This window comes from Nicotiana sylvestris, chromosome 9 (genome assembly GCF_000393655.2).
Source record: "Nicotiana sylvestris chromosome 9, ASM39365v2, whole genome shotgun sequence".
Taxonomy (NCBI): Eukaryota; Viridiplantae; Streptophyta; class Magnoliopsida; order Solanales; family Solanaceae; genus Nicotiana; species Nicotiana sylvestris.
In genome coordinates, this window is record NC_091065.1 from 60,816,039 (window position 1) to 60,827,244 (window position 11,206).

Here is an 11,206-nt window from a genome sequence, read left to right on the forward strand (position 1 = left end):
TCACTTAGCTACGACTAACTAAGTAAAGTACTTTTCAGCTTTAATTTTTAACTGTTAAAGTTAAATTGCTTGGTTTGGTTGACACAACCGAGTGATGCTTATAAGTTTTTACCTTCTTTTTTGCCCCCTTTAATGTTATATATATGACAAATATCCAAATTAGTCCGGTTATTACATTTAAAATAAGAAATGGTTAGATTTCCTAACTGATTTTCTTTTAATGTCCAACTAAACTGTTTACGTAAAAAAGAGAGGAGAAAAGTAGCATATTTTTTATTTTATAAACTCAGTCTCAAATTGGCCAAGAGCATCTGATTGTTTATATTTCTTTTGTATATGTTTGGTGCTATGAATTATGGAACAAATGTTTTCTGTAAAGCGTTTTAACAAGGAAATTAAACTTATTTTGGTACGATTATGAATTAAGAGATCAGTCGAATTTAGTTTTGGATGTCCACGATTCATGGCTAGAGTTCCATTTAATGTTTGAAATTGGAGAAGTAGCTTTTAGTTTAGAGGTGGCACAATGTTGCTTTCTCTTATTTGGAGCTCCTCTTTCCTGGTCGGTCATCACTTTGTTGGAAAAGAAAATAGAGAGAGAGAAGTACGGAATTCTTTTTCTTTCTTTTTTCCAAGTCATGTTTTAGTTTTTCCTTCTTTTTTTTTTTTGGCTCTTCATTTTGCTGAAGAGAAGACATAAATCTTTTTAATTTTTGCATATTTTTTTCTGCTTAGTTTCAAAGCAGAGCATATACAACCAACTCACCGTGGGGATCATTTATGAAGGTACATATTAGTAATTTAGTACTATCACTTCTCTACATTATTATAGAGGAGTATATAAATAAGAAGATGACAATGACCAAAATAGTAGAATAAGAATTTTGAGTAGAAATTTTAAAAAATAAATGCATAAAGAAGTTAATTAGGAGATTCAATAAATAGTATATATACTAAAATAAATAATTTTTATTTATTTAAACAATATATATTTTCAGCGAAGACGTATTAGTTGACCCGATTAAAGCTGTGTGGCTTCGCAACTGACAATGACAATGAGACACAAGTAGTGCAAGATTGGAGTCGGCATTGCCCGCATTGGGGATGAACTAAAGAGATGAAATTCCCAGATGACCTAAAGCAATCGATTACAACTCAGCAGCTCAGGTTACCTCTGATGAAAGCCTTGAAATCTTATGCTTCACGATCGTATTATCAACAACAAGAACAAAAATCCAGCTAATCCTATTCCCTAATCATGATTAACGAAAAAAACAAACTTTTTTTTCCAGAATTGCTATTTTGCGTACGGACATTCACCGGAAAAACTGGTTACGTAGGGGGCTGGCAATCTCTTGCAAAACCCTACGCAACCGACACGTGTCAATTGGCCTAGAAATTTGAAAGTCAAGGAATCAATAGCAGAGACAATGCCGTACGGGTTCTGCGAAATTTAAGTCGTTCGTCAACACTTCCCACGTGGAAACGTGTCACACGTATTTAAGCGAGTACAGAACAGCACCGTCCTCCGCGAGTGAAGTAGTTTAAGTAAATAAAATGCTGAGGTGGAAAAATGTGGTCCCTACATATGCGGTGAATAAATTCAGCTAAAAACGTTTGTGGGTGGTTGAATTTAATTTTCAGACAGAGAGGAAGAGAAGGGAAACGGAACTATTAAAGAGTGTGGCACGTGAGTAACCGACGCAGGTTGGCACGAGTGAGCGATAACTGAAAACGAAGTGGAATTATATAGAGAAACGAAGTCTGTGTGAGTCAGTGGCAGTTTAGTTAGGTATAAGGTGTTAAGTGGGTTGTTTTAACTTAAATCACTATAACCACTGATTTTATTTTTATTAGTACGAAATGGATATTGAAGTGGATGAAAAAATAAAATACTATATATTGCTAATTCTTCAATTTCTATACACTGATAGCATACCAAATTCTACATTATCACCACCTACAAAAATTAATAGAAATAATAGCAGCAACAACAATAACAACAATAACAACGTCCCAGTATAATCTCACAAGTGGGGTCTGGGAGGGTAATATGTACGCAGACCTTACTCATATCCCGAGGGGCAGAGAGGTTGTTTCCAGGAGACCCTCTGCCCAAGAAAGCAACAAGAAACGATATATTAGTACTATCAATAAACTCATAGTAAAATAACATAAAATAACAAAATAACATCAATATAAGAAATATAGGAAATACGAAAAAGATAGAAGGTATAATAATATTTAGCAGATAAAGTCCTGCATCAGTAGCTGACCAGTAGCATCCTAAGACTAACTCCTAACTGGCTAGTCACACTCTAGTGCGCTGTAGAAATATTCACAACTTTCCCCTAACCTACAACATTAATGCTCGACCTCCACAATTCTCTGTCAAGGGTCATGTCCTCAGTAATCCTAAGTCGCGCTATGTCCTGCCTGATCACCTCTCCCCAATACTTCTTAGGTCTCCCTCTATCTCTCCTCGTGCCCACCACAGCCAGTCGCTCACACCTCCTCACCGGTGCATCAATGCTCCTCCTTTGGATGTGCCCGAACCATCTGAGTCTTGCTTCCCGCATCTTGTCCTCCATGGAGCCACGCCCACTTTCTCTCGAAAAATTAATAGAAATAACTGCTCATTATAAATAAAAAAATTTAAATTGTCAGCTTTATACTAATTTTTTTCTCTTAGAGTATGGGAATAAGTGAATTCATTTGTCTAATTTTCAAAAAGACAGTTGGATAGTCAGTAATTCACAAATTAAATCCTAATAGTAACATTAGTTCAAATGTTAACAAGACAGCAAGAAATTAGGCAATTCCTATTTCTCTGTTTATTTTGAAAGCAAAACGCTTTAATAAGCAGTTTTAGTTGAATTTAACCTAACCCCAATCATAGATAGTAAACCCGGGTTAAGTATAATGAACAATGTCAAAGTTAGGCAACCACAGCACCTCCCGCTATTTATCTCTCTCTTCTTATTTCTCCTATAAAAAGGTTTCCTCCATTGAAGCTTTATCTCGGGCTCAATTTCCTCCACCATTTCCTTCAATTTTCTGAAAGAGAATCACATACATTGTACTGCTTTTGGAGACTCAGAATTTTTGAGATATTTCTCCAATGGCGGTCTCTTGGAGATCATGTCTATCATTGCTAGTTGTGATAATGCTAGCCATCAATAATGTCACTGCCAGTACCAGGTAATTGAGGTGGTTTCATTGTTTCAGAAGCTCATTTTCGGTAATGTCAAAGCAAATGAATTGATTTCGTTTTTTATTGAAATTCCACCTGAGGAAGTTCTGCATTTGCTAGATAATTTCTGAATTTGAGTGTGCTGAATACTCTCATCTGCTCTTTAACGACTCGATTTCTGTTTCTCAACTAGTTCTTATGAATAGAAACAATTAAGGAGCTAAACCCCACTAATTACTATTTGCTCATTGGATTTCGATTTTCGTTTCAATTGCAGTCCTGAAGAAGCAAAGCAATTTCAGAGCTTAAACAACTCGACAATGGCGAACAGGTAGATTTTCGATATTTTCTTTTTAGCTGTCACATACCATTTCATATTCTCTTCGTACACTATACTGGTGCATGTAGAATCAGTTAAAAATCAATCCGCATTCTAGAATCTAAAACGCGATATTGATCGCTCGCATAGATTGGATCTGGAAAATTTTGGTTCAATAACTCCGTTAAGACTCAAGCCCGTTCGTCCAGTGACTCCAAATTCCATAGGACAATAATTGCGCACCATAAATGTTCTGCTCCACCGCCACATTAGGCGCTAAAATTCATTATCTGTGTACTTCTTCCACGTATGAATTTTCTTTTTTCAATGTGTATAGAAACAAAACTATATATCAGAAGAGCTTTAGAAGAATTAAATTCCCTCAGTCCAAGTTGTGATTGTCAATGTAGATTCATCCAAGTCCTAAACGTCATTCAATTTGTTTAATCATTACAGGTTAAACGAAGAAAATGTACCAAACCATGAAAAACATGCTGTTGATGATCCAGATATGGTTGCTTCCATGGTAGACATGTAAGTTCTCTCTGCTTTCTCTATCATCAAGATGCTAATATTTAATCACTAGTATAATATTCAAAAATTTTAAGTTCTATTTTCCTATCAGCATTCATGTGTTTACAGTTAATGAACTGTACTAGGATATGAAATAATTCAACCCTCACATGATCCGTACATACCACAAAATGAAATGCGTTGTCACATGAGTTACTCTTTAATGTACACAGCATTTCACCTAACTTAATTTTCACCAGTCCAATTCCCGCTGCTTGCACTCCCTTCCCAAATTCATCCCCTGCTTTCATTTTGACAGTAAAAGAGATTACTGAACATGACTCTGTCTTAAAGAATATAATGCACATGCAATGCGCCAAAACCGCCCTATGGCAGCCTTTATGAGCATGATTAGTTTAATTAATCCTGTTACTAAATTAATCAGAAAAATCAGTTTGGACAAATTAAAATTTTTTGCTTTGGGTAACGTGAAAATATATTTAGGCATCCAATCCGGTATTAGTACGGAACTCGAAATACCTTTTGGGAGAATTTAATCATTGATTAGCATAAGGCCATGTTAGTCATAAGTTGTAGTATCTCCTTTTTGTTTCCACATGCTCTTTGTTGCCAGATCCGCGCCTCACGCAACATTTTGATTAGTTTCATATGTCTTTTTCTTTCCTGTTATCCATGTTGAGCAGAGAAGGTGGCTTTACATATCAGTGCACATTGTTTGTTCGATTTTGGGTTTAACTTACTTTCTATCACGTTGCTCTCTTAAATATGCTTTTATTAAAATGTAAGGTCTCATGCATGTGTGTGTTAATGTCTCCCCTTGTGCCCATCTTATACGGAAATCACAGGCCAAAAACCATTCCCATTTGCTTTATCACGTGGCCAGGCGACAGATCAAACTAATTCCCCCTTTAACTAAGCATTAAAGATTGGCTAAGCCGAACACCCCAAACAAGAAAACTTATGGCCCATGCATCTCTTCCCACTTTTGAGTATAATTTAGCATCTGAAGCCATTTTTAGCTGCAAAATTTAGATCCTTTGTTGAAAATCACTATCTTATCCGCACTTCGACTTTTGCCAATATTAATTAATTCCAAGTAACTATCCATAAAAGATGTCATTTATTAGTAACCTGGAAAATAAGACAATTTAATTACATATTATAACAAGTTAAAATATGTTATTTTCTAAAAGAAATTACTCTATCAATGTATATAAGTTCAAGGTGCGGCCTTTTGAGTAAAAGGATCTGACGGCCTAATTAAATGGCACACCTAATCTTAAAGCACCAATGTGTAGATCAAACTCAAATTACATATGTAGCAAAAGAGGAACCACAGTGATTTTTACAAGAGGGATGTGCATTCCCACAAATAGTAAGCCACATAAATATGGCGTTGGCTCCGTACTTTGTGGCCCTGTCAAAGGGCATGAGCTCCAAAACAATCAGATCTGGGCTCACACCGGCAAATCCAAGATCCATCAGCTGGCTGTACTGACATAACCCCATCCCCATATTAAATGGCACTTGTCTGTTAATAAAGACTTACCCTAACGACACTTAGATGCATTTATCAGCCCACCTTATAGGTTTTATTTAAACATTTGTTAATTATTTTACAAGGAAAACGTGAAGAGTACCGTTCCGTATAGACCGTATTCCTCTACCCACTTTTATCACTTTCGCTAACTAACTTGACCTCAAAAGATATTTCTATTTTTGTCCATGTCCAATCAGCCAATTTTAATTTTGCTACTTGCTTCCCATAGATAATTCACTACTTTGCTCATCGAAAAGTATATACTCCATCCGTTCACTTTTACTTGGCATGTTTTGACTTTTCATGCCCCTTAAGAAATAATAAATGAAGTGCATAATTTACCATGATGCCCATATTAATTGATGCATATTTTATTGGATTTGAGAAAATGATTTGAAATGAGTAATAAATATTGTGGGTATAATAGGAAAAACAAAATTATCTTTTCTTGATATGTGTAAAGTGACAAGTAGAAACGAAAATCTATTTTTAGTATACATGCCAAGTAAAAGTGAACGAAATGAGTAAAATAAAAAGACAGCCCTGTGGTGCCAACTTTTACTGTTGCGCCATGACTCCTTTATGCTTATCAAAAAGTATATACTAGAATTATATTAACCAACTAAATTGGTAAATACTTGTACTAATTGAATAAGTGAGAAATCTTACCATTTTGCCACGAAGAAGTTGGAACTATTTGATGGATGGCGTTATACTAGCCATTGTATTAGGTGTAGCTATTTCTTAGCTTTAATTACAAATTCTTGATTACACAGGAGCATTCGGAATAGTACAGAGAGGAGGAAATTGGGTTTTTTCTCATGTGGAACTGGAAATCCTATTGACGATTGCTGGCGCTGTGACCGCAATTGGCAACGTAACCGCAAGCGCCTAGCCGATTGTGCTATTGGATTTGGACGCAATGCCATTGGTGGCCGCGATGGCAAGTACTACGTTGTCACTGACCCAGGTGACGATGACCCCGTAAATCCCAGACCTGGAACACTTCGTCATGCTGTAATTCAGGACAGACCATTGTGGATTGTGTTTAAACGGGACATGGTCATTACACTTAAGCAAGAGCTTATAATGAACAGTTTCAAGACAATTGATGGACGTGGTGTGAATGTTCATATTGCCAATGGGGCTTGCATAACTGTCCAATTTGTTACTAATATCATTATTCATGGCATCAATATTCATGATTGTAAACCAACTGGTAATGCCATGGTTCGTAGCTCGCCAGGTCACTATGGTTGGAGGACAATGGCTGATGGTGATGCCATTTCCATCTTTGGGTCCAGCCACATTTGGGTTGACCACAACTCTCTCGCTAACTGTGCTGATGGCCTCATTGATGCTATCATGGGATCAACTGCAATTACCATCTCCAACAATTATTTTACCCATCACAATGAGGTTAATTTTTATTTTTTTACCTATGTGCAGTAACTCTAGTCGATTCAAATGATCCACGTTTTCGGTCAAAGACTAACTATTGGTTAATAAACAGGTGATGCTATTGGGTCACAGCGACTCCTATGTTAGAGACAAGATTATGCAAGTGACTATTGCCTACAACCATTTTGGTGAGGGTCTCATTCAGAGAATGCCAAGGTACATGTGTGGTAAAATTTGTTCTGTTCCACTTAAACATTTTTTGTCATCTCTTCCTAGGCTAAAAGTATTGCAAAATGATGGATATGCAGGTGTAGACATGGTTATTTCCATGTGGTGAACAATGACTATACACACTGGGAGATGTATGCTATTGGTGGCAGTGCTTCTCCTACAATTAACAGCCAAGGCAACAGATACCTTGCCCCAGCCAACCCATTTGCCAAACAGGTTAGTTAATTTCTAACTTCTGCTGCTTTTTTTTTTTTTTTATGGTAATTAGGTTAGCATAAGTAGAAGGTGCTAAGAATCCAAAACTGAAATGTTCTTATTTTAGAAAGAAGTAATTGAAGTTGGGTGGAATTTGGTTGGCAGGCAGGGGCGGATTTACGCTTATCGGAGCGGTGTCACGCGACACCGCTTCGTCAATTTTTTTTATTAAATATATGTATTAATATTGTATGGAAACTATTAAGTAGAAAAAAATTGACAATACTTGACATAAATTGTATGTTGTGTGTTGGTAATGTGTTTGATTTTTCTATAAGAGGTTAAAGGTTCAAACCTCAACTAAGACATTTTTCTTTTGTAAATATTTGCTTAAGACTCAACAAAATCAATAGATTAAGACTATTTCTTGTCTAAAAGTATGACAATCAAAGTTATATTTCAGTTTTTTTTTATAAATTTCGACACCGCTTACAAAAATTCCTGCGTACGCCCCTGTTGGCAGGTGACACATAGAGTGGAACCATCAGAAGGAGAGTGGAAGCGTTGGAACTGGAGATCAGATGGAGACCTTATGCTTAATGGAGCCTACTTTACCCCATCCGGACGTGGTGCTGGAGCCAGTTATGCTAGGGCATCAAGCTTAGCAGCCAAGTCCTCTTCACTAGTTGGCACTCTTACCTCAAGTGCTGGTGCACTTACCTGCCGCAGGGGCCGCCAATGTTAATGTCCAAGACATTAAACATTTGGTGATGAACACAATCACATATTACTTTTACCTGTTCAGTGAAACTGTCACGAAATCTAGCCAATTTTCTTCATTTCTAATTCCTTCTCTACCTTTTGCATCCCTTCCTAAACATCACCAGCAAGAAATATATTTTTATTTTGCACATTTGAATCCCCTTGTCCATTGTTCCACCTGTCTAATGTACCAGTGCAGCAGCGTTCAACCTCGCCCTGCTTCAACGGGAAAATTAACTCCAGGATCTATGGAGCAGGTGTTGAAGTGTTGTCCTTCTCTCCTTGGAATCATTTATCCTTCTCTTCTACCAAGCTTGCTTTACAATCTTGATCAGCAAACTACATATCTTGAATATGGTTGATAGGAAATGGACTTCTTTTTTTTCCTTCTCCTCTCAATATGGACCATTCAGAAGCATAGTATTAATGATTGCAGACAAATATGAAAAAGAAACCCAAAAAAAGAAAGAAAGAGATGAAAGTTGATTTTCTGGTTTATTGTTAAACATCTTTAGCTTTAATTACTGAAACTGTCATCCTATATAATGTAATTATTTTATGGTTTTGCTTCATAATTCAAGTTATTGCTGCCTATTTCTTTTTTACTTTCCCCCCCATTGTAAATGTCAACGAATGTTGACTTATTATGATGGCAATTGCAGTTTTCCTTGGCCTTAAATTGTTGAGTATTGCAGTAAACTGAATTGTTGTGCCAAACATGATTTGGAAGATATGGATGCCAGAAGGATTACATGTGATTAGGCAGAATAGTACATGCCCATTCCTTACCTACAAAACATGCCACCCACAAGTATCTTGCTGGCTTCCCAGCCTCTACTGCACACTGCCATGTGAAGTACTTCACCATTAATGCACTAGAGCAACCAGAACTTGAAACTCCTTGTTAGAAAATAATAAACAAAAATGGCTTTGAGGTGTGAAAATCGAACGTCGAGTTATCGCCTGTATACTAATTTAGGGAAATATAAATCGATTCTCTTCAGGATACAACAAAGATACAACAAAGCCTGAAATAATACTTGTGATTTTCTATACTACTTCATTGGAAATTCTTGTGTATTTATAGGCAACAAACATACTCTTTCAGAAAAGATGTCTTTTTTCACAAACAGTCATATTCGGTTGGACCCTTTCATAACAGACATAACTATTTATTCGAATTTTGAATTTAAAATTCAAATAAATTTAATTTTTCTATCACAACATAAAATAATTAATTTTAGGATCCGACCCGGCCCGCGCACAAATTTCAAGTCCAAGTCTTTGATTATAATATATAAATATATAGTGTACTTAATTGCACACACTAAAAAGTATGTGTCCTAAATCAAATCATAAAAGGAACAAATGCTTAAAAGGCTTCAAAATTGTCTTCTCTCTTCCGATGTGGGATCAACCCACTTCCCAACTGGAATAACAAACTATCTTACACTCCTTACGAGTCCTTACTTAACAATTCAAGATAGGGTACTTCCAAATCAGGGTTGGGTGGGGAAGGAGCAACTCTCTGTGTATGAACGAGTTGAAGAGTTTGCCCCAAAAAAAGTAACAGGGAGCAAAAGAACGAGTGAGGCCTACTTCACATAGCCAAATCTCGTGCGACTTTTCATTTATACAATATTTGGATAGATAATATTATTTGCCGTCATTTCATGATGTCATGCTCCAACAATATGAGTAATAAACTCGTAATATTATAAAATAAAATAAAAAGTAAGTTACGAGATAAGAGAAAAAGAATAAGGTAGCAGCGCGAGTTCACCAAATCGGTCGTTTAATAAAGTGACACTTTTTGTCGTTACGTAACAACGAATTTAACGATACGATACAATAAAATTTAAATAATAATTAGTATGAGACTGAGACAACGAATGAAATGACATTGCTGCATTGATAAATTGGAGCAGTTATCAAGCTCTCCGCCAGCTTGAATGAAATAATAATCATAAAAATTTTGATAAGAAAAGTGGAATCGAAACCCGTGGCCTTGAAGAATGTAATAATAATCATTAAAATTCGCTTCTCTTGTAAGAAAATCAGAGGAAAATTCAGAATCAAATGTGAAGGCGGGACAGATAGAGACCTATTGAATGGGCCATGCTGTCGTGATGGAAGCATGCCAAGGTATCTGTTTAACCTTTTCCCGGATCAGCAAACATGAAGGGCAATCCTACCTACCTCAAATTGACACAGCTGAATAACTAGAGTATATTAAGGCACTTGGTACATGACAGATATCATTAAACCTTAGCTTTTGAAATTGGTGTCGAGAAGAAGAAGAAGAGAACCTTTAAACTCCAAACATGACTAATTTATTCTCTTACTGGGCTTTTGTTCGGTACCCGATTTTCTCATTCAAGTAGTCCATTACCACCGGGTAAGGAGGGAGAAATTCAAAAATAGCCAAATTTTCAAAAATAGTCACAATTTTAAAAGTAATTGAAATTTAGCCACTTTTCATGTAAAGATAAATTTGAATGAAAACACTGTTCATAATCCGGAAAAATATTATACTGGAGTTCCAGTATAATATATCGGTCCAGCATAATATACCGGAGATTGGAGCACAATTATACTGAAACTTTCCGCGTGTTGGAGTTCCAACATAATATTCTGGAAGTTCATACACAGGTGCACCGATCTCCAATATATTATGGAGAAGCTTTCCGTGTTACAGTAAAATAGTGGCTATTTTTCAATAACTTTGCAAATGCTGCCTATTTTTAAATGACTAGTCCAAAAACTGGCTAGCCCGTGCTATTTTTACGCAGTCCCCAGTGGCCCTTTACTGTCTATGAATCCAGTTGTGTTGGACTTCAATTAACCTTTGTGGCGGTTTACTTAGAAGCTTAAACTGGTCAGCTTTATGTTTACGGGACTATCATCATTTCATAGAAATGATGGAGAAAATAAAATCTTTTTTGACCCCACACAATCTAAAATTTGGAGCACATTCAAAGTTCCTTTTGCATCATTATCTTACAGAAGATGGGCTAGTTGCAGGGACAGA

General features: G+C 36.3%; 1 protein-coding gene across 1 annotated transcript; it reads left to right on the forward strand.

The window, feature by feature from the left end:
• Positions 1–2,998: 2,998 nt before the first annotated feature.
• On the forward strand, positions 2,999–8,769 carry LOC104250135 (probable pectate lyase 8). Its single transcript, XM_009806697.2, has 7 exons — positions 2,999–3,201; positions 3,471–3,524; positions 3,969–4,046; positions 6,363–7,005; positions 7,100–7,203; positions 7,296–7,434; positions 7,937–8,769. The coding sequence occupies exons 1-7, from the start codon at positions 3,122–3,124 to the stop codon at positions 8,156–8,158; spliced, it is 1,320 nt and encodes a 439-aa protein (XP_009804999.1). The 5' UTR covers positions 2,999–3,121; the 3' UTR covers positions 8,159–8,769.
• The last annotated feature ends 2,437 nt before the right edge of the window (positions 8,770–11,206 follow it).